At 36.6% G+C, this 24,806-nt stretch overlaps 1 protein-coding gene across 1 annotated transcript in view; it reads right to left on the bottom strand.

Annotated features, from left to right (window-relative positions):
• The window catches only part of LOC121082483 (hedgehog interacting protein), a 79,335-nt gene that overhangs the window by 9,487 nt on the left and 45,042 nt on the right, over positions 1–24,806 (bottom strand). The window contains exons 5-12 of the mRNA XM_040581920.1: positions 17,486–17,637; positions 16,877–17,050; positions 15,339–15,482; positions 14,377–14,498; positions 12,217–12,340; positions 11,401–11,531; positions 10,706–10,787; positions 1,310–1,458 (exon numbers count right to left, since the gene is read on the bottom strand). Coding sequence (XP_040437854.1) covers positions 1,310–1,458; positions 10,706–10,787; positions 11,401–11,531; positions 12,217–12,340; positions 14,377–14,498; positions 15,339–15,482; positions 16,877–17,050; positions 17,486–17,637 — 1,078 coding nt within the window. The remainder of the gene's footprint in view (positions 1–1,309; positions 1,459–10,705; positions 10,788–11,400; positions 11,532–12,216; positions 12,341–14,376; positions 14,499–15,338; positions 15,483–16,876; positions 17,051–17,485; positions 17,638–24,806) is intronic.

Genomic DNA, 24,806 nt, shown 5'->3' with positions numbered 1-24,806 from the left:
TTATGTTCACACTGGTGATGTTTTTTACTTTAAGTTCTGTTTGGACAAGGGCTGTAGAATGGGCTTCATTCTCTAAACGCAGGAAATCTGTGACTGACAAGTGAAGACAATTGAAGTTGGGCTGTTTGACCAGATTACGTCATCCATCTCTCCAACGTGTTTTTGTTGCACTGTTGTGTGATGGTCAGCTCATTAATCTCGCCAGTAAGATATATCATTGGTGATTTCTTTCATTTAATTTCATTCCAAGTGAAGTCATTCCTGCTCATCACTAAAAACTGGGAAGCTGCTTACACTCCAGGCTGTAAGGACTTCATAGCTGACCCTGCTTCCAACCTGAATTATCCCTGGTCCATCATGTGATCCTTGCTTTATCTTACTCTGTGATTCTTTTCCTCTTTTGAGTTCTACTGCCACTATTTTAACCTTATCTCTTTGTATAGGCATCTGGTCAAACTCGCTGAGCAAATACTCTCAATCAGAAGACTGCTGATGCACGAATAACATCTCCTGGCACCCAGGCTTGCTCTGGGCGATCTGCATGGGCCAGTTACACAGCTCAGCCATCACCGCAGCCCCTGTTGGGGCAGTGGTATCACGGCTGTGGCACTCCAGGTTCATTCACCTCACCCCTTTGGCAACATACCCAACACCTAGTTTGATCACAGTCACTTTTTAAACTGACTTTTAAAAGATACGTTACAGGGACAAGATAGGACTTAATAAACGCACTGTAATTAAAAATGGATTGCAGTAAAGTTCTGATTATTAGCTGCTTTGTAACAAGTTGTACATAGAATTCTCTTTAACAAACGGGAGACATTTTATTTTTTAGGATCAAAAGTAAAAATGTACCAAACCTAAAGCATGTGATTTAAATTAGCGAAGTGTGAAAAATGCAATAGTGACCTGCAGGTCTGATTTATCATCTTTCCTGACAAGGTGCTGCTATTTGACGCTGACAGTGGTACTGCTGCAGGTGGAAGTTGAAAGTCGAGACATGGAACATGTATTGATTGCATTTCCTTTCCTTTTACAATCGTGGTGAAAAAATAAGAATACCATTGCCTGTCATATTTATGCTATTAATTGCATTCTATAATGGCTCACATTGCATTAGATGTTTTAGTTGTTGCACTCATCTAAAGGTTTAGTTCTCCTACAACTGATGAGATCAGCATTTCTTTAATGTTGTTTCGGAACTGATGGTCAATGACATATATTGAAAATTTATGTCAGCAAATAATAAAAAGCAAATTATGACATGTCACTGCTTTTTTCACGTGTTGCTATGAATCTATATACAAACCAGTTCTGCAGAACTCTCCTTCCCAGCCTTCATTACAGCAGCATTTCCCCGTGGGAGTGCAGTGCCCGTTCCGACAATGCCTGGAGCACTCAGATGTCAGTATCTGTGCAGATTGAGCTGTTCTTTTGCATTCTTCAGGGACTAAAGGCCTGATTAAAAAAATACGAACAAAGCAGATAGTTAAAAGTCGGGGTCAAGGAGAAATACTTTTTTTTTTTTTTAATTAAAGGCCTGATTCTCTTTTATGGTATTATCAGTGGGAGAAATCTGTGTTGTAAGAGGATTGCTTTTTTCTCAAAAATACCAATAAACATAGAGATGGTATTTTACATTACAGAAAAATACAGTGTGATTTGCTATTCTTTGATATAACTGCTTTCTGAGATCTTCTACAAGATAAATAATAGTCTCTGAGAATTCTTGAAGCGTGAACCCGGCAAAACCAGCTTGCTGAAGAGCTTATTGCAGGCACCATTTATCTCTAGATAATATCATTTATTAGACATGCCAAATTCTACCCATTGTGTGGCTTTTCTTCAGAGAGTGCTAGTCCTATAACTCAGTCCAGAATCTGATGGTGTCTTTTTTGCCTTTATAGCTGATTTATATTTCCAGTTGTATGCTGGGAAGAGTAATCTGATCAGCAAGTTTTATGTCACACATTATGAAAGGCCTGGTAATTTTGTGGAAATATTACCTCTGTCTACGAATTCAGTTTGACATTGCAGATTTTTTTATTCCCATATTTTTGTGACATCATATTTGGATTATGCATTCTGGATGCTCATTTAAGCACCTGACTTTTTTGCTGTGAGAGCACTGGCACAGGTTGCCCAGCATCCTTGGAGCTATTCAGAAGCTACCTGGCCACGGTCCTAGGCAACTGGCTGGAGGTGGCCCTACAGCGGGCGGTTGGACCAGGTGCCCCCCAGAGTTCCCTTCCAGCCCCAGCCACTCTGGGTGATTCTGTGAAATGTATGCATGAAGGAAATTCTAGTTCAGCTAACTTAAAATATTTCTGATACTGGTTTTTGGTTGGGCTTCTTGGTGTCTAGTCTTACGTAATGCAATTTTTTCCTGTCAGTCTCTACATTATTTTGGATGTCCAGTAGCCTTTTTTATTTACAAAAGCAGAGCATTATCTTCCTTAACAAAGAACTGACTGTAGTGTTCATTTTTTAGTCTTAAGTGTGTAAAACACTTAAGTGTTTTAACTTAAGCATGCCCTAATTGTTGCTATGGCTTCCAATGCTTTTTTAGATGTTTACTGGTTTGTTGTTGTTGTGGTTTTTTTTTTGTTTTGTTTTGTTTTGTTTTTTTTAAATTTAGCTGCATGCCATCATACTGACCACTTACTTTATTTGCTGTATGAGTTCAGCAGCCATAGGATCAAAACAAGGCTATAGGTTCCTGGTAGAGGTATCGTGTTTTGTCTCTGCTGTGGGTTTGATTGTTCAGGAGTAAGTTTAGAAAAGAATGTCAGGATCTCACAAGAGATCTATACAAGTAATCGAATGGGACCATCATGGCAAATACAGAATGACTCATTCTCAAGGAAACAATCTGAACTACTGCCATACATTCCTAAGCTTAACATTTGAAGGACAAAGATTTTAATAGTTTTGTCAAGAGCACAGAGAAACCTTGGCTAAGTGTCCAGCTAGAATCCAGACAAACAAAACCAAAGTTCTATGAGATAGAATAGAAAATAACATTGTTCATTATACTGACATCAATATTAAACCCCCAATTATATCAAATAAACAGAATAGCAAGTTGTACACTGACCACTCTGTGAAATATTAAAATCCTAAATTGATACTCCTGTATGGAGAAAAGGATAGTCTTTGAAGTCTGAGAAAGAAGGGGTATGATGGAGGTGTGGGAAACAGTGACAAAAAAAAAAGAGGAGGAGAATAAGGCATTCTTGTTTATCTTCCAATTCAACATCAGTAGAAATATCAAGGAGAAAAGTTAAGCTAAATAAAATAAAATTAACAAGTTGAACTTATGGATTCTAAGATATCAGCAAAGCCCATGTTCTAGTAGGATTTAAGAAAGATTTCTGTGCACAATGGGGACATTCAAAGTAATATTAGATAGGGTAAAAATAATTTTGAAGAAAAATAAACACTTATACCTAATGTCATGGAAGTCCCTCACTAGATGACTAGGCTTACAACCACCCGCCCCCAACACCCCCCTCCCCCTCCCAATTTTTGGCATGTGGCTTGTTAATGGTACATTACAGAGTTTCTTGCATTTTTCATTGAAACAGTAATAGAGTACAGGCTCACTGGTTTGTTTCACCGTAGCACTTTCTCTGCTCAGTCTTAATTGCTATCATGATTATTTAAACATCCATACAGAACTGGTTCCCCAAAGATGTTAAGGACAGAAAGAATGTGTAGATGCATCTTTATCGTAGCACCAAGTTCTGATTTCAAAAGCACTTCTGAGAATCAGACTTAAGGTCCTGTATTATTTAAGGGCTTTGAAACATGTTTTGACACCTTTAGTGCAGCATATTTGAAACCCTTTCAGTTTTTGTGTTTACATATTTCCACGGCTGTCTTTTAAATATAATGCATTGGGTTTTTGACCTGTAAAGAATTCCAGTTCTGTAGTAATGAGTGCATTATGTATGATCTGGTTAAGAAAGTTCCTACACTTAAAAATTATACATGACATTCACAGGCAATGCTGTTTTGGAAATGGTTCTACAAAATGATACCATTTTCAGTGGAGACTTGTTCAGACTTCAAGTAAAAAGATCTGTGTTCTAATTCCTACCTCTGGAAAAAAATCTCTAAATTTGAGGTGATTTCTTTATAGCCAGCTGCATAGGAGACAACGTTCTTTCTTCATCTGCCTCTGTTAAGCTCATTTCTTTCAAGTTACTTTAAATAAGAGTCTTCTCTTTTTCTTGCTTAAGCACAAGTACAGTACTGTGTTTAGCAGTCAGCATAACCTCAGGCTCCTGGAGCATCTCTTGGAAAAGAGCTTCAGTGGCATCTCTTTAACAAAGAATGACCTCATAAGTCACAGAGTTATTTTATTTGTGAAGATAATGATTTATTTTATTAAGAGATGTAAAATTTATCTACGATAGTGTGGAAATATATTCTTTTATTATTCATATTTAATTAGGGAGGCAGAATTCATATTTTTTTGTATCCAGCCAAGCATGGCTGATCGCTTTTATGATTTAAAGTTTTCTAGTGCTCTTGGTACTTGTGAATATAACTTTGCCTTTTATTCTACCATCAATCAATAACTTGCACTCATCAGCCTTGGATAATATTTATTAATGGCGGGGTGGAGTAGAAACAAAGATGGAAAAAATTCTGGTTGGCAGAGGGCCTTCGGAGAAGAGGAATACAAATGCAGCTGCAGCAGAATCCTTGTGTGTGAGAAGAATTACGGGTTTTCCTGAGTTGTACTATGGGAGAAGCCACACTTCTTTCTCAGGCTTTGAATGCTGTTATGGTACCAACGTGTATCAAGAGACAGCCGCTGCCCCAATACTTAACGCTTTACATTCTTAAAGGCTTTAAAGGGGTGGAAATTTTCAGGCTCAGCATAAGTTGAACTGAATCTCACGAAGATAACGTGAAGTCTTGAAACTGACTGTTGGGACTTGATCTTTCCAGCACGTAGACAAGCCTATGATTTTGTTTATATAACCAGTGCTTCGCTGTGTCTCTTGACGTGGAAAATGGAGGGGAATAGATGGAGCCACACTGTGGGCTGCAGAGGATTTTTTCCTTGTCTCCCTCTATCTATAAAACTCTAAAGGGTACAGCTTGATTAGTCTTACAGTAAGCACTATTCGGTCCGCAGAAAGTCAGCCAAAAATGTAGCTGATAATGACTATTTATATGGTCTGTACAATTCTAGTTATCTTAAAGAGCTGTTCATATATACAGTACAGTACAGTATATCTTGCTTGTTAAAACATGCTTTCATGAAACTGTATAACAACTCCAAATGTATGGAACATGGAGGAAAAGTTGTACTGGGAGCTGGGGCCCTCACTGACGTGTGCAGTGAGCTGGGAATTCTTGATGGTATGAAGTGTAAAATAATTTTTGCTGCATTACTGTAGCTCGTATAAGAAAGTAGCCTCTGCTGTTGGTTTAGAGGCATATAAAAGTCTAACGTGCTTTAATAGATTAAAACTATTGTTTTATCTATCTGGATACCATCCTGGAACTGCTTAGGATTTCATGCTTTCTTTAGTGCATCTCCTCACAGTTCCACTAAACGCACAGAGTGATTTAGCTGCTATATGCAAGAGCCTGTAGCTCAGACATACATAAATCAATGCAAATGGAGGGCCAAAATCAGCAGTAGTACAATGGTACTGAACAGAAAAAAATTCCTCCATCGTGCCCTTGACACAATATCAAAAATCTCTACTTTCCCACTAAGGCGAGAAAAAAACCCAGACAAGATTCCTGGATGTTCAAATTCAAACAAAAGACATGGCCGTAGAAATCCTGATTTTTGTACAAAATATGCGGAAGGAACATCATGCTTCAATTAACTGCAGACAAGATATTAGGTATTAGAATGCTGCTTAAGTATATCACCAAAATCTGTGCATTAGTTGTTTGGGTTTTTTTCTTTATAAGGGAAAATGTCAAGAAAAAATAATTTTGTTTCACTACTTGTCATAGACTAAATTTACTGCTTGTCACAGAATAAATATAACATCTCTTCAGGTACAGCTTCTAAAATTAAAAAGTATACCTTCAATCCTGGGAGAGATGCCAAAAGCTCGTTACTTGTCTCCAGATTTACTACATGGGAATAATGTGGAAAAAACTCACGGCTTTTAAGATTTAAACTCAGCAGCATATCAAATTTATTCTTATATGGTATACTTGTTCATGACCTCTAGTCTTAAGAAATTCTGTCATGTTTGAAAACTAGTCCCTCGTGAAGCCTGTATCAATGTTAATAGCTAAGAGGTCAATGCAACTGCTAAACAGTTTGTATTACTGTCAGGGTGGTCATGAAAACAACACCTGCTGCATGAGCACTTGGCAGCTGGGTCAACAGGCACTGTGGGAATTTATCAATTTAGGGGGCCACTTGCATAACACTTTGACTGATGAATTGGGAAAGACTGGCTTACTGGGCTAAAGCTGCTCTATTATGTGTGACTTTCTTTAGGATGGCAGAGGCTTCCTGCAGGCTCCAGAAAATAAGCAAAAGATAAACTGAGCTGTTTTTTCCTTATAAAGTGATAAAAAGTGAAAACTCCTTAACAGCCGATGCTAGAAAGACTGAAAAAAAAAGAGGAAAAAAAAAATAATCCCAAACCAAACCAAACCAAAAACTTTTACAGTCAGTGAGCTGTGATGTGATTGAAAAAAATCCTTAGGTTTTTCCATCGTGGTTACAAAGGAGTTTTTGTGAAGTACTTCTGTAAAGTGAAACTCTCTAGACTGGTATTCGCAAAAAGCTCTAATTTCTCTTTAGTGTCTCTTATGGGAATAGTAACTGCATGTGGGTAGGTAAATGAGATAAGAATTTTGCATGCTCTGGCTAAACTAAACATAATTAGACATTAATTCTGGCTTTCCATTCCCCCAAATGACTTAAGGGATAGTAACTTTCTGAACAGAAAGAAATCATATGGCCCACCTGGGTTGGTGAGAGCATTCACCAACAAAATGGGCTCATTCTACAGAGGGTTTCCAGTGGTAGCTTCAGACTATATCTATAACCCATCAGAACTGAGTGTCTTGATGCAGATTAGTCTAATACTGTATGTTTCTTTCTGAGTTTCCATTTCCACAGTAATTGAAGTCTGCTATGCTTTTATAAATGCTGTTCTTCTATCATACCATCAAACACTCTTGACTCATACTAAAAAATAAAATCACCAATGTTTTTGTAAAGAGCCTGAACAACATCAAAATGAGGTATGCCCTAGAAATTGTCCCTTAGTGTTTGAAATCAGTCTGTTTGAAAATACTCTTCGATAGCGGAAATCCCAGAAGGTGATGATGGAAAGGATGATAAGTGGAATTACATACTCTGGAGGGGCATGAAAGAGGAGTGAGATGGTTTGAATCAAGTTCAAGTTTCAATCAAACAGAAAGCAGCTATTCTGGCTGTTGATATGAAACACATTGAAATCCAGATCTATAAGGTGTTACAAAGAGAGGAAGAGGAAATCTTCTTATGTGTGCAAGGACGCTTACTTGAGCTCTGCCCTCTTTCGTAAAAATCATCTGCTGGCTCCAGTGAGCCATCCTGGTCAAAAGAATTTTTCACCCCCTTTGGAATCACTTTATTGACAGTGGCAAACACTTAAAACTGTACAGGGGATACAGCACTGCGTGACTGCCCTATAAACTTTTCTGGGTTTAGTCTCACCTTTTAGATGGAAATCTTTTGCATTGTCCATCAGTTTGAGCACTCTTCTCTGAATCTCTTTAATTTTCTCTATAATTTGCTTAGACATAAAAGCAATCATAGTACAAGTATTCTAAAAGAAGACTTACAAAGGCACATTATGGCTGTTCTGCCACCTTCCAAAGTTTGTTTTCTTTCTTGGTCTGTCCCTGTCTATGGTTTTCAAAGAACAGCTGGTAATAATGTTTAAATTAAAGCTGATATGAACTTATCAACAGATCTTTTTTATTTAAATATGTATTTTTAATACTGTCCACAGCTGATTTTCTCCTCTCGTCATGCTAGAAAACGATGACTTTTTCTTTTCTAATGGGTTTGTCTCCTATTTTCTCTGTTATTGACTAACCAGAATATTTGGACCTATACACACTTTCTGTATCACCGTTTATCTACTTATTTTTCCTATGCATTCGTCCATGTTTTTGTGATTGATATGAGTATGTATTTGTAGAAACAGAAAGCAAGACAGAAAAATTATTAAAAATAAAGTAGAAAAATAGAAAATAAAAGTTTTTCTTTTCTGGTCACAAAGAGAATTTATAAAATGCTAGTATATGTGCTGATCTTCAGGACATCTGACTAACCCTTTTAATTCAGAGGTAGCTATGTCTTTCTCCCTATATTTTCTCATTAATTCTTAGCCCTGGAAAGGAGTTTACTCGTGATAACACTTTTTTGATAATCATAAAAGAATTGATATATTTTTCAGAGAAACAGTTTTAACTTCATAAAGTCTTCTTTTGTCTGCTAGTTTAACTAATTTACCTAATGCTGGTTTTATGTGTTTATAATTCTTCGGGTTTCCCACATCTCCTCCAAACTCGAAGCTAAATATGCTATTACCTATACTCTTCACTGTACTCAATTTTGGTAAGAGGTAGTGTATGTGTTTTGCAGCACCTCACATACTCAGTTTATATTCAGTTTTAACTTTTCTGTTTCTGATTTATCACTTCATTGTCTAAGAGCTCCCAAGCACTTATGTGTCATTATAACAACCTTGTTACAAAGAGGATTATTTAATTTTGTGCTTTTGATGGGATGCTATTTAGTTATTGACATTAAGTATTTGGAGGAACTGAACTGTGGTACCTTGAATTCTATGTTTCAAACTGCCTTGATGAGGGAGGGATTCAGAAACTCCGTGCTGATCATATTTATCAACCTGTCATGTATCAACTCCGTTTAACTTACACTTAAAACATTTTTGTTACATGTGAAGGATTGGTTTAGGAGAGGACTTTCCCACTGCTGAGTACTGAAGACTAATTCAAAGGGTTCTCTGGATTACCCTCATCTGTTCTGATCCTCTGATCTTCTAATGTTTTAACCTGCCCATTTCTTTTGAATTTCTTTTTTTCCCTCTCCTGGCAATATCCATGTCATAGGTTTCTTTCTTAAGCTATATTTGTGACAAGGAAATCAGGGTCATGGTTACGTCTGAGAACAACTTTGATTATGCAGTAGTTTTCTACAAAGATCTAAAGAAATCAAATCCTGCATCTTCATGTAACATTTATTATTCAAAATAAAAGAATGATTTCATAAGCTTGCAGCAGCTTACTGATGACCACTAGCAGAAGACAACTGGGTTTTGCATAAAGTTATTAATTTCCAGAAAGGGGCTACCACAAGTAATGATAATTTTGTTCTTTTACACTGCCCCATGCATGGAAGGATCTTTCTGCTAATCGATGACTCTGCCAGGGCCCACCTCTCACAGGGTTGTATTAGCAAGTAGTGAATTTCTAAGACACAGCAAATCAATACTTTGATGACTTTATTTATACCTGATGCTCATAGACCGCCTGTAGCATCTTTGTTTCATGTTCTAGAAAGTTTACTCTGCTAGGGTTTACACCTATATTTGATGTATTTGTATGGCGCATACCATGAGGAATACATTAAAAGGAGCAGCAAAATATTAGAATGCAAAATTATTGCCATGTGAATAATAATTAATATTTTGTTTAATAAAGGTTTACATGAACATTTGCCAAAGGCAGGGAATTTTTAGATTGTTTACATGTGTAATGTGAAGTTAGCAATTAGCATGAAATGGTAAATAGAGCTGTAATGCTCTTTTCTGGAAGTAAGTCACTGTCTTTCACTTTAAAGCCTGCAATGATGTAAGACTAAAAAACAACAAAACTCAGAACTTGGCCTGAGTGAAAATTATGCCATGTTTCTAAAGAAGGTCTTACCAAAAGCTGTATCCCTTTGCCACAGTCTGTTTAATTTCAACTGTGTGCCAATTTACAAAAGTATTTTATAGTTTTCTGGTTACTTTCACCAGTAACCAAACACAGTCTTGACCCTTTTCCATACATGAAAACAGCCAACCGTGAGTGCAGCAATGGGAGGTCTGGCCTTTCAGGTATGTCAGCTGAAGACCACCCTACTGGAAGAGGTAACAAGAACAAAAAGCCGAGGTCAAACGAGGCAGCCCCATGTAATTAGATACTAATAGTGGATTTAGGGTGTAAAATTCACTTAAAACCATACACCAACAGACTAAACAATCCCAGGAAGAATGGCAAGTTTTGTTCTAAAAAAATGTTTTTAATACCAGAAAGCATAAATAAAACATACATAATAACCTTGACTAACAGACTGCACTAACCTGCTGTAATGTCTGCTTCCAAATTATTTGCTATAGGTTTGAGATAGTATAATTAGAAAACACTGAAACTCTACTGTAACTTACAGTACAGTACAGTGTTGTTTATGCCTCTGCTCTTCTGACATTCACTTTCACTAAGACAGTGATTACTATTAAGTGAATCTGTTCTTTTTGCTGCAGGATGGTACATTTGCTTTTTGGAAGCCCCCTGCATTAAGAATTTCCCTTCTCATTGAATGTCAGTATCACATAATTCAGCTACATGGAAAGAACTACATTTACCTTTTGGTTTTTAACATGTTGAAGGGAAGACTGATCATAGTGAGAAATGCGATGCTCACCTTTTTGGGTCAATGATCTTGTAGAGTTTTCCACTGTGAGGCTGTGTCATACTTTTACTGCTTGATAATATGTAAACCTCACCTGTTAAAGAAACCAATGCAAGAAATTAGTTCTCTCCTAAGATGTCAAATACATGGCTTCTGTGATCTTGCTGTATTTGCAAGATAAGATTAAAAAAAACTTCAGAAGAAACACTAGTTACTGAAACATACAACAGAATCATTGCTATTTGAAAATTTAAATAAGCACTTTCCGCGAATTGATGCTAAAGTGTGAAAGATACTTTACCATGAACACTTTTTGTTTCATATTGTACAGGAATTGTACAAGAAAAATAAAACTGGGAAGGAAGGGTAAAGAGGGGGATCAGTCTGCTCATGCACCACCTTTGCTCCTTAAGTCTGTAATGTTGAGAATAAAACCAAGTATACAACACATTGTGTCATAGTGAGTGACACAGCGCACGGAATATGAGAGGCAGTAAGGACCTTTGCCCCTTCCTACAACCCATTCTCTTCTTGGTTCTTACAAGGCTGCTAAGGTGTAGCTGAGAGCAGTGTAGACAGTTTTGGCAAAGGAAAGATAGCCTTTAGTTTTCATCTTTTTAAACATTTACTATAATTTTGAGTAGTTCATTATTCAGGCATTACCCATAAGGCTTATGATTTAATAACATACGTTTTTTTCTGTTTACCTAATTCGTCTTCACCAAATCCCAAGACAGGGCCTGAAAAGAAACCTCTACATGAACCAGTGTTGCCAAGACAGAGGGGTTTCTCTTGCCACTGTTTGGTTGCAGGACTCTGTTGCAGCGTTAAAAAATTTCTATATTCAAAAACACATAAAGCAAATTGTTATATTACATTTTGAATAGAGAGTTTTCACCATCCAGACAAATAAGTAAACACATGCTGCAAGTGGCTCCATACTCCACAGATACATCTGTGCAGTTACAATCTTACAACTGCCTGCCTGTTATATCTCAGATGCTTAAAAAGTACAGCATTTCCCTTCTGTCATTTAAACATTTCAAAACTGAGTTCAAGCTATACTATATATGCATTTGTGAATACTGAGCTGTTTGGCATGGAAAAACTATGCCCATTCTTTAAAAAAACATTCATTTTGCTCTATCAGTGATCTTTCCATAAAACCCCAAAAGATTTCAATGTCTTACCAGTTAGACCTCTTTGGGAAAGAGTTCTGTGGTTAACATTTATTGCTGTCGTAATGTAGATGATGCACGTATTTGTACAACAAAACTCTTAAGAGGGATGTGATGTGAGTGTCTACTTTTTTCCAAGGATCAGATATGTTACATATGTTGCCATTCATTAGAATGCTGTGCTGTTTTATTTCCAAATCTAGAATTTAATCTGCATTGTCACACTGCTAAACTGGCAAAGTGACACAATGTACCAGACTGTTGGTGATCCTTTATACAGGAAGCTCAATAACTAAATATACCTTATATACATTTTTGTTTAAGAGTGAGTTATATGAAACCTACCCGTTGCGGTCTCCAAATACATAACTTCCATAAAGTCTTTCAGACTGGCAGCCTCGATAGACAAATCCACCAACCAAGGATCCACTGCTGAATGGTTTGAATTCTAAAAGTGAAGGCTCACTTTCTAAAAAGGAACTACCATAGCGTTAGATCATATGAATTTCATATTTAGCTTTGATTCACATTTATGAAAATGTTATTACTTCAAGAAAAGAGGTTAATTCATTTGAACATTTCTCAAAATTGAAGATGTGTTGCTGGAAATGAAGCATTAAAAAAATCAGAAAATTATAACAAAGGCTGTTTGTGAAACAATCGGTTAGGGATTTAGATAAGAGAGGCTATAATTGCTTTCTTACTTGTGCACAGGCTAGGAGAATAAAACTATATAAGGATTAGGTTGGACTTTCACTGAAGTTGATGTGACTACTGCTATTAACTTTCACGTGTCAATAGAGTCTGCAGAATGGGTCTCCTGCACTCCAGGAATACAATTAAACCCACTTCACTGTAAAGTCCTTCCAGTATCTAAGAGCAGAAATACCAGATATTTTCAGCAGAACTTGGTTTCAAAGCCTTTCAATGGTTTGAGAAACACTTTCAAAATCACAGTTTTAAACGTTTTATGTGTGTTATGTCCCGTAAAACACTAGTTTTGCTGGCCATAGCTTCTTGTGGTAATTTATTTTATGCTGCCTCTGTAGTTGCTGTTCCTACAGTTGTGTTGTTTTTTTTTTTTTCAAACCTGTAGCGTTTAGTCATATCAAATTTTGTCTTCAAGGAAGTTTCAGTGTAAATGTATTCATGCAATCAACCACTGCTTAAGGTAAAAGTAGGCTCAACTTGACATGCCGACTGCATGATTTTAAATTAAAGCCACAGCCAATAGACTGTTTTGGTTTATAGAAACTTTTTTGTTAGTCAGAGGGCTATCTGGAAGTCTTTGATAAATGAATTTCCCAGCTTCTTCTATAAGAGTAAGAGCTGACATTTTATGTGGGAGAAAAGGATGATGAGCTCTTTACTGAAGCAATTGACCCACAGCCTAGTATTAATATCGGCAGGCTGTTCTGGATAGACACAATATTGCTTAGCTTACACTGCAATAAAGATGCAGTCAAAATTCCAGTGGAGCAGTGGTTTCCCAAATATAATTCTTTGGTTTGGCTTTTATAAAATGAAAACAGCAAATACATGCAATAGAATGAAGTAGAACAATTGTGTTACACCATTGTGTTCTGTTGTACTAGCCAGCCCAGCTGCTTTGCTTTTAAGTCAAATACAGGTGAGAGAACTCGGGATGTGCGTAAAACCGTAAGATGCTACATTCCAGGAGACAGTCCAGTTCTTGACGCCTTTACACACCTTTGGCATTTATCAGCTTTTACCACCATGAATTTATGAGCTGCTAGAAGCCAAGCAAGGTAGATGATAGCTCAGAGTAACTGTCACCTGGCTTGCCTGAACTAGCAAGCGATCTTAGTGAATCAGAGTTTACATTAAACTAAGATAGTGACTGACAATCATACTGATTCAGAGAAAACATGAAACATTTTAAAATTTCAAGTCCCTAATTGAGAACGTTTATTTTTTTGCAATCTAAACTAGTCATTTATGATGAAGTAGCAGCATAGTGCATTTTTCTAAGTTTTTAATTTTTAGTAACATTTAAACAGAGCTCAGCCGTTTCCCTGTTTGGTTATGGTCTGTTATTGTCTGTCTCACTTTTTCCGTTATAGGAGGCACATTACATGAGGTTTCCATTCTTTATCTTAAAATTTTATTTGTGAATGGCTAAGAATACATTTTCATCACTTCCTGACATTCCAAAATCTTTTCATTATGAGCCATCTATGCAGCAACAGTGAGATCTTTGACAGACTAGCAACTGGCGCGTATTTCTTAAATCTTATTTACATGATATTCTACACCAACAAGAACAAAGTTGAGTCATTTAAATTTTGTTGTTTTGCATCTTTTATCTGCTTGTACCATACTTTTCGTAATTTTTATCTTGTGTAGGTTACCTGTGCTGTTTGTGCTGTAAGTTCCCTATCATGGCTATACAGTCCTTCATCTGTTTTCTTCTGCTTTCTATTTATTATTCCACAGGCATAGAAACTGACTGTTCCCAGTAGCTTTACCCTGGATAGAACTTACCATAGTCTTTACCCTTTATTATTTGCAAAATTCGTGCTGAAGATCTGTTCTTTCCATTTGAATCTGAGCAAAGTATAGTTAAATTGATGTTTACATCTGTTGGGTGGCGGTCCACAGCACATCTGTAAAACAAAAAATAATAGAAACCCATGAGATAGATGAGTCCATAATATATAATTCTCTATCAATAGGATGAAGCATCACATTTTGAAGGATTATTGTTTCTTTGTGGAGCCTACTCGTTTGAGGGACCTATTTCATATGGAGCCACAATATCTGAGAAGTGCATCAGACTTGTACACAAGAGATAATACACCTTTCCCATCCCTGTGCCATTTTTTATATAATGTGAAGTAAAACTATTTTTTCCAAGTGATAAAATGTACTCTGCTCACTAGCACCTGAAATGAACAGTGCTTTAACCAAGCTAAATGAGTTGACTTATGTGGTGTAGGAATTTTGGATTGTTCAAAAGTCCAAGAATCAGCTCCTTTTCTGAACAACTTGACTTTCTGAATTTTTTCAAACCATGACTTTAAATGCCACTTCAGTACTACCACCCACCTAATTTGCTGAATTATCTGTGTTTAGTTAAAGCGTTGTTCTCCTCCTTGTTATTGTTTAGCTATAACCAGATGTTTGTTTTCCACATGCCTTTTTTCCTTGGTCAAGATTCCCATCTCAGCTGTACTTTACCAACTCTCTCCTTTAAGTTATCTTTTTTGCATAAAGGTAATCATTTTATTACTGATTAAAAACAAAAATCCTGGACATTGTTTCTGTCATTTCAGTCTTGACATTTGTTTCTAACTGTGACATATTTGTGAGGGTGGAGGAGTGGAAGTTTCAAAAAGTTCACAAGTGCTTTTATTATTAAAATTTTGTTACCTGACTGTATAAATGATTTCTTTTGAAAATGTTATCTGCTGCAGCATAATTCAGTTTAATTGAAACTTACTTACCGGCCTGGATTGTGGAGTCCATGTGCAAAAATCTCGGGAGGCTGGTTTGTGCTATTAAAATGTGGGTTGCTGCGTGGTATGGAATAAGGGACGTTGCACAGGTCAGTATTTACGTCAAGGCGTAATACAGAACCTGTAAAATCACTGAGAAAGTTGGAGGATAAAATAATTGGGTTTTAGAAGTATTTTACTGGTAGATTTAATTCATATAATAGTACAGTGAACCAGCAAAATAAACCACCCACTTTACTGAATAAATCACATGTAGATTGGCGTTATGGTACATGCAAGTCCAAAGAATAGTAGCAGAATCTATCAAAGATTCAGTATGGGCAATAATGTTGCCTTGTTATGTGCATACTAGAACACCTCCGACCGTGCTATTGGGAAACAACTTGATAATAAGAGCAACTTCCCATACACCAACGTTGTCTCATGGCTTCAAACATAAGGCTATTGACTCTTTTATACTGTATCTCCTCTAGAGTAACTATGGATATAATCACTATGTAGTTACATAATGCTTTTTGCTAACACTTTGAATCCTACTGTTGAATTCAATGATTTTTAGTCACAGTACAATCCAAAGATCAGTAATACATTAATTAAAACAACACCAAACAACAGTAAGTAATTGTATTGGTTGAATGGAGGTGCTGATTTTTTTGTAAAGAGTCAGAACTTTCTTGTTACATGAAACAGGACAGAGTAAAATGTTTTGCCTTACATTCACGATTGTGATGGAGGAAGGGAGAAGGACAAGAATGTAGGAGGAGCAGAAAAGCATCAAAACCCTTTTTACAAACATGAAGAGCTGGGATATTTAAATTGATTTCTTTCTGTCTTTCTTCATCATGAATAAGTTTCAGTCTGCCCTTGTTTTACATAAATTTAAAATTAAGTGTTAGAATTGCTCTCTGGTCTTGGTTTTACGTATATCCTCACTTCAAAGGGGAGGAGCGTCTGCTATTCTGCTGAGCCAGAGAGGCCTTTGAGCATAGCAACTCCTTTTAGGTCTGTAAAGGCTCAGTACCACACCTGCTCTAAATTAAGGCAAATGTTGCAGCTTCACAGTATAATGAAACAGAGGGAAAAAGCAGGTTGAGAAAATTCTATAGGTAAAATCAAAGGTTTGCTTCATATGTTCACTAGACATTTTCCTAAGTGATGCAGTGTTGTTGCTGGCTCTGGTATGTGTTTGTAGACACTTTTTTAGAATGTTAAATAAAGTTGTCTTGTTCATAGAGTAATAGTTTGGTAAAAAGAGGTCTAACCTGTGCTTAAATACAATTGCATCTGCTGATGAGGTCTCCAATATTTACATAGTTTGACAGCACACAACTACAAGATGCATTTAAGCAGTAGACTGTTCTGAAAATCAGCAGTTTGCTAAACCCCGGCACTGAAAATAGTAGGAAATAAAGGAAAGGGGAGTCAGATCTGTCCTGACAACTGCTGATCACTTTTGATTCTGAGCCCAAATACCATGCAAAACCAGGAGACAATAATAGAAGTCTATGCATTGGTAGCTTTTGTACCTTAAACCATCCATCTCCTCCATATCATCTAGAGTGATCATGCCATCTCCAAGAAAAATGTATAGGAAACCATCTGGGCCAAACAGAAGCTGTCCTCCTAGGTGTTTTCGATGTAGTTCTGCTACTTCTAGAAACACTCTTGCTGTTCTCATATCAACTTGGTTTGGGTTTTTCCTGCAATATAAAGATATGAACACAGTTTTCACAGTTCATTATCATTGTTCTTCTTTCTAAAAATAAACTCGAGTCATTCATTCAAATTATACTTTAAGATGTGGATGTAATTTGGTAGGAAAATGTCAATTATTTCTGAGAAATTTAAATTTTCCAGCATTCACAAAAAATATTTTGCTGCCTATACACAATAATTAGGCAATAACTATAACTAAAAAATGACAGAATAACTTAAAAAAGCCTTAAAAAGAATAAACCAGTGTACTTACTGGCATTCCAAAACTACTGTTTGAAATAAAATCAGCAATATTTTTTCTGCAAGTGCCCAAGTATGCACATTGTAAATCTGCTAGTTCATTTTAGAAATGGGAAATACTAAAATGAAAAAGTTGCTGAGAAATACACAATTTGTAAATTTTAGACTTCTACTGATACCTGGACACCGTGTATTCTACGACCCTAAGGATGTGGTCATGAGGTCCAATAGCCCACCGTTCTTGGTTGGTGGTATAAGACACATACAGCTTTCCATTTTTCTTGTAATTGGGATGGAATGCAAGGCTTAACAGTCCTCTTTCATCTCCTCCCTGCAGTCAAATGAAAAACACAAAGAATTGTGAAGTTAATTATGTTCTTTATTGTGTTTCAGCTGGAACCCAAAAAAAAGTTTCTTTCTTGTGGATAATCTTTGCCCAAACTCTTTTATTTCTTTCCTGACTACTGCACAAAAAAGGATTATAAAGCATTTCACTTTGGGGAAGTCTGTAAGAGTTAGAACAAGACAATTGTCTTATGTAGTTATCTATGCACAAGTCTCTTATGCCACTTTTGTGGAGTGATTTGTGTATGTAATCTTTGGGAAGCCATGAAGACAAGTTTAAGTACTGTGAAGGATTCTTTGCTGGATTACTAGGTTGCTTGTAATTCGTAGAAGACAAATAAAAAGGTCTATAATCAGCAGTCACTTCTAATCCAAGTATCCAAAGCCTAAAACACAGTGCTGGCTGCCAACTCCCACTGTCCTGGCAATATGTTTAGAAAACAGTTAAATTGCTTGTGTAATATGTAAACCTTTGTTTTACCCTGGAGGCAGCAACATCAGTTGTCACAACTATGGTGGTCTGTTCGTCATAGCTAGTATACTGTAGGTAATAAGCAGCCTTGGTCTCTGTGCAGAGAAACCATAGTTTTAAATGTGGTCCTTCAATGGAAAGGTTTTTGTTATTTTTTTAAATAAAAATAGAAAAATCTCTGAACAACTTTCTTTTGTTACTATGTTTGCCACAAAGATTAGTACAGTTATATGTTAAGCATCAAATCCATGTAATGTACTGTGACAATGCAAATACTCTGTGTGCTTAAATAGAAGGCAATTTTCTCTTTGGCTTCTAAAAATATATGTCATATTACTATGCCTAAAATTGTATTTGTAGAAATGAAGAGTAAAACTTAGATTCATTTGTTGCTTTTGAGGTAATACAGGGGAGAGAAGCTGAGGCACAGAAATAAACCCAGTACATCATTAATGATTCAGATTCAATTAATGTATGTGGTTACTCACAAGCTGATAGCTGTTTTGCAGTTTAACTTGGTTTGCCAGCCTTTCACAACTAGTGACTCTGGTGTAGATTCAAATCCTCCAGCTCGGCACCCGTAAGGAGGTAACATTTTGCAACTCTAACAGCACCCATGATAACTAATCATGAAATTTGAAATTATAAGACAGAATGAAGCTTTTCAGATGTATTTGCAATTCAGAGTGATGGATGAGCCTGCCTCCCTGTTGAAATACATCCTACAAAAGGCCTAATTGGGGAGGTGCACAGCTTAAATTTGTTTTAATTCAACATGATTGCCATCCTTCCTTTTTAATCACAGCCACCAATGGGAAATCTGAGTCAGAAGTGGAAATGTAAATAGGTTCAAGAGATTTCCATACAAAGAGATTTGTACAATGAAATCTGGATCCCGCTAATTTAGAGGCAGCCAAAATTTGCTAGTTTGTCTGCTAGAAAAATTTAGTTTCAGGGGGTTATCAGAGGGGTTAGTTTTGAAAGTCTAGTTAGACCTGCCAAATCAGTTGCAGTCATCATGGATGAAGGGACCGTTAATCTAGCACTTTCTCCTTCACCAGCCAAAAATAATTCTGCAGCTGAGTCTGAACTGATTGTATATATTATTGTATGAGTTTCTAAGAGTTTTGACCAAGTTGCTCTGATAAGGTCTGAAGCAAAGGGAGGCAAATCAGTTGCTTTGGGAACAGTAAGGCATATTTCAAAGATTCCTGATGAATGATTCTATCTGCTGTGCCCAGACAAAGACAGTCTTATTTCTTCTCCTGAGAGATGAGTTCAACTCATTTAAGGGCCCAGGAATGTCAGTGAGTCACACTAGGCCTGCCATTCAAGGTGAGTTATTGAAAGTACTAGTAAGAAAAGATCTTTCTGTTACTAAGCTGAAGATTTTATTTAGCGCTTGATGTCATGGGAGCAGTCTCAGTGTGAAAGTGAAGTTGTTGAAAGGGTAAACAGGTGAAAATTAAATTTAGAGCTTTTAACGAAGTACACATGAAGCAAGAATTTGATGAATGAAACACAGGGGCTGAAATGTAGTGAGCATGGCAAGTTGTATTCATAGGATCAGGCCAGTATTTCTGCTAATTGCTGTCTTGCATGATTCTATTAGCAATATATTACTTGCTTTGTTTGTAGAATGTTATCTACTGCTTCCTGAAAAGTCATGCTGCTTTCTGTTTTTCAAAGCGAGCCAGACACACTATGTTCTAAAAAGTCTATTTACTCGTGAATTTAGCAAAAAATTTGGAAATATCCCTCTAAGATACTGAAATCAGTTCAGTATCAACCCATTAGTTGGCTTAAGGTCAACTAGAAATCCAGCTGAGTTTTTCCATACTTATTTTTTCTGGGTTTGGAAAACAACTGTTCATGTGTACTTTCAGCTTTAATCACTAAGCGGCAAACGTGTTGTTTCCAACTAAATCACTGCCACAACTTCCATAGCTTTTGAAATGATCTCTGTGGTGCCAGAAAGTACATAGTTTTCTGTGGTGTTATGTCTCGTTTGTTGTGGAGTAAACGGAGATACCCAGCAAAATCCCTTACAAGCAGTCATTTTGGTACTGTCAAACTGAATTATTATGTACCACATTTCAAAATTTCAGATTTTCCCTACAGAATATTCCTCACTTTATTTTCTATCAATGGACTTTTGATGTCTACTCTGAAAACAGCATTCCAGGCTTTACAGTCTTGTCTTGTAGATATACTGTGTCAAATATCTAGATCTTTCTCTTGGCAGCTTAATAACTTACTGACATCCTTTCCTTTTTAAGTCTTCCCTTAGATTAAATCAGCACCAACAAACTGTAGATGACACAGTAGCTTGTATGAGATTCTGCACTACACTGCTTGATGGAATAACCATTGATGTTTGTCAGTTTTATGAGGGCGGGCAAGAAGAATGAGACAAATCTTTGTATTCCATTGGGATGTCTGTTGAAGACAAAGTATGATGGTTCGCTGAAATGAGTATTAACTACTTAGACGTACTGTGGACTGGGTTCATGTGAAATCTCTATCGTAACTAAGCCAGGAAACTCACACTTCCAATGTCTGCCTATGCAGCTCTTTAGCTTGAATGCTCATGTCTCTTACTCACAGTAGTTGCATGTTTTGCACCAATTATTACACTTGTTTCAAAATTGATTTTCCTTGGGCCAGATTATAAGCTTCAGCTAAGGAGTTCTGTGAAAGGAAAAACATACCTTTAAAACCAGAATGGTCTAGTTTAAGACCACAAGCATGAAAATAACTTAATCAGAATTACATTATCTCAAGTCAGTACAAAGGCAAGTAAAGATTAATTGTATGCATTAAAGTGGTTTTTTACACTTCATTTTTAAATGGTTGGTTAGGTACATTATGTCAGTTCTGAAACTATATCACACCATAAGTGTTCTCAACTGAAGTATATTTTTAGTATTTCTTTTTCCATTGTGTTTTCTGTTGTAATATATTTACACGTGTGAAAATCTGAAACAACTGCACAACAGGATCCACTTTGTATTTTGACTAATACTAAGAGGAGTAACCGTTGCACATGAATTCTGGATTTTTATAGAAATGTGCCTTTTTCACATAAGCACTCCTTAAAAGTGGGCTCTACTTTCAATCTGTGTGTTTCCGTATGTATTCTGGCATATCACTGATACTATATACAGAAGTATTATTATATTGTTAAAGTGTTATACCTTTCCTATAATACAGAAATATACACTTATTTTTAAGACATGCTGCCATTTCAGTATGTCAATATATGCATTATTTCACGTAATAAATATAAAGAAATACATGGGAATGCTTAACTGGTATTGTTAAGCATTTCACTTTAAATAGATCATGTTGTAAGCATGACCCTTAATTGCATAACCTTAACAGTAATTAATTTTAGTAAGCAAAACCAAACATGACTGTATTTTTCCATTACTCTGTGTGGCGTAATAGTAAACAATATATAGGTAGCAGATTCTGAGTTTTCCTTTAAAATTGATTTCGCAATTCACTCATATAAAGTAGTGGTATTTTTAATTAACAGCTTTTTCATCTGGACAATCCCACTTTCATGTTCGAAATTAGTAGCGGCCCTTTTTAAATGGAGTTGTGCTTAAAATATGTATTTAATATATTAAATTTAATGTAAGGTCTTTATATCATTTGTTTTAATCTGTTATTATAGAGCAAATTGTGGGTAACTTGTTGAGGTAGTATGATCACTCTTAATTTAGTTTATTTCCTAGGTACTAAATATCATAGCTAATATGCATTACCATGTGTTTGATCTTAAGGAGTTTTATTTGCAAAAAAAATGGGGGAAGGGGTCATAGACCCTCTAAAATCTCCTATCACGCAGTACCATGTGAACTCTTCAGAAAGAGATTTCTAATTAGGAGATCCCAAAAGGATCTCTGCTTATCTGAACCTTCCTTTACCAGATCTTACTGTAGGGCTGAAGATCAATGCCAGGTATTTTTCTTAGTGGGAAGTGTTTGCTTAAGCGACATGTTTTGGAAATCTGGCCCCAGCACAGATAGAAACTCGACTACAGCAGAAGTAGAAGCCAGCGAAAGGTCTGCTGCAAGGGCACACCTTGCCTTTCAAAGCCGCATCAAGTATTTGGAGAAACACAAGGGAGAGGTGCTCCTGACAGATGGAAGGGGACAACAAATACAGAATGAGAAAACCAGAAACTGATTGGGCTGTAGGTATGGTATAGGAATAGAGCTCCTATAGACCTCTTGGGTGTTGAGAACTCAAGTGCTTTGCTATCTGAACATCTGTGGGGCCTGAGGCCTCTGGCAAGGGAAGAAGTCGTAACATAAGACATTTACCTTAGGGAAAAATAATTACACTGATGTCATGGCTCAGTATAGTATACGTACTAGACCCTATCTCCAAAGCATTTCCTTTTTCCTGTTGTGCTGCAAAGCCTTTTTTTTTTTTTTTTCTCATTTATAAAGGGCTTTGCAGACATAGAAGGATTTTTTTTAAACATTTCCAGTATTTTTTACTGATTACTTTAAAGAAATGCATTATTTTAATACTTGACTTAAAAATAACTTCAGACACAGGAATGCTTTACAATTAAATTTATACAGGAAAAATACTTGGACGGCCATATTCTTACTTGGAATTTAAGCACAATTCCTACTGAAGTTAGAAGTGGTTTTTGCTCAGTTAGGTGCAGGGCAGGATTTGGTTGAAAATCATCGATGGCCAAAGTGCACCCATTACAAAGTTGTCTGCTCTGATGTTTGCAGTGATATTTAAATGCTTCATTTTTTTATAGGAGAACTGAACTCTATTAATAAAGTCACAACGTCCCACTCCTGTAATGCCCAGCAGGTCCAAAAGTCAGAGTTATCAAAAGGTAGTAAGAAGGTGATTCATAAGACCAGCTTTGCAGGGATTTTGAATGGGGCTTCTCTGCACTTGAGGAAAAGTCAGAGTACCTATTCACAGGTATTACATATACATATTTATTATGCAGCGCAGTTTTCCAGCAAAAGAGCTCTGGAGAGGCCATAACTTAAACAGAAATAAATAAAAAAGGTTTGAGATCTAAAGAAAGCACTGGAATTTAAAGTCCAGTTCTTTTTTTCTTCTTACTTCTGTTGTAGCAAAGACAAAATTTTGATGTGGCCTCTATTATTTTTTCTTTTCCTTACCTTCATGGTCCTTTAAAGATACCAGTCACTAAATGTAGGACCTTTCACTTCTAGTCCCAGTCCTCTGTACATTTCTTTTATTTTATTTCCTCAACGCCAGATTTTGCTGTTCTGCTGGGCAAGCCTTTAGTTTAATGCAAATGACAATCCTCGTCCCCTGATAATACAATTCTTTCTTCCCACCCTCCTAAAGAAAGTATATGAAACATATAAATGCAGATACCGACCCAACACAAATCCACATCTTGCCTCCTTCACACCCTTCTAGTAAGACATGAATCCTCCTTTGACAACTCTCCCAATTATTGGGTAGAAGCAGCTAAAAGCTTGGAGACTGCCAAGAGCCAGCCAGTAATTGAGAGGTTTTGGGCAGGGTGACATATGACTGTGAGTGTGCTTGCAAGGAGGTGGCCATGAGCCCATGTGAGGTCTGCATCTGGACTGAGAAACTTTATGGACTGCACTACTTTAGGAGAATTGGAATAACAGAAGACAGTGGAAATCAGTCCCGGAACAGGGAGATTCAAATAAAGACCAGATGATTACTGCATTCAGTAAAGCTGGCTCAAGAAGGTGTGAATTACACACTTTCCTGCACCACAGAGGCCTCTTGAGCTGTAAGCAGCATTTATCCTCTGGGAACACAGGTGGTGATTCCACCTCTGTCCCCAGCTGGATTTATTTTCAAGGAAGCTTTACATTCCACCAGCAATTCAGTGAGTGGTTCACCAGCGGAGGCCACTAAGGGAAGGTAAAAAATAAGCATGCTCCTTCTGAGTTCTCTGGCATGCATCCACTTTCTGGTATTTATGTATGTATCTATTTATTTATTTATCTGGCATATCTGCTGTCCTATACTTTTCCTCTTCAGTATTCTTCCACTATTGGCTATCTTGTCCTGACTGCTTTTCAGCTGCATTGGTTTGAGATCTATTGTGTGGTAGAATTAGCCTTCTAGGAAAGCAAGAAAGCTTCCTTCAAGTGAACGAGAATGCAGTAAGTGTTAAGAAATTTACTGACCATGAAAATTCTTCATTAATAGGGAGAATAGACTTGATGACCTTTGTATTTTTCCTCCTTCTTTCTGTTGCTTTTGAGCTTTACCCACCTTTCCATGCCACTTCTGCGATAAAGGCAAATTTTACAACTCTCTTTCAGTGGTGAGTCCAATAAAATTGGCTCAGATGATACCCCAAAGAGAATAGCCTACATTACATTTAACATTCACAAATACATGACATGATGACAAGAGACTAATAATCCTTTTTTCATTCACTAAACCCATGACTTTACCTCTTCCAATCAAGCATGATTTTTTTTTCACTTAGACCCTATTTTAATGCTATCTAACATTTTTCTGTAAACACAGAAACAATACGATTTAATCTTATTAGTGATTTACTGTTCTACCAGTCCTCTAATTTGACCATGATCCTCTCAGACATCTACTCTGTTTTTCTCGTGCTCTCATTCCTTCACTATGGATATAAAACTTATCTTTATTTTTCAGTA

This window comes from Falco naumanni, chromosome 1, assembly GCF_017639655.2.
Source record: "Falco naumanni isolate bFalNau1 chromosome 1, bFalNau1.pat, whole genome shotgun sequence".
NCBI classification, from domain to species: domain Eukaryota; kingdom Metazoa; phylum Chordata; class Aves; order Falconiformes; family Falconidae; genus Falco; species Falco naumanni.
Note: the sequence above shows the minus strand (reverse complement) of the source record. Positions and strands in the feature narration are given on the sequence as shown.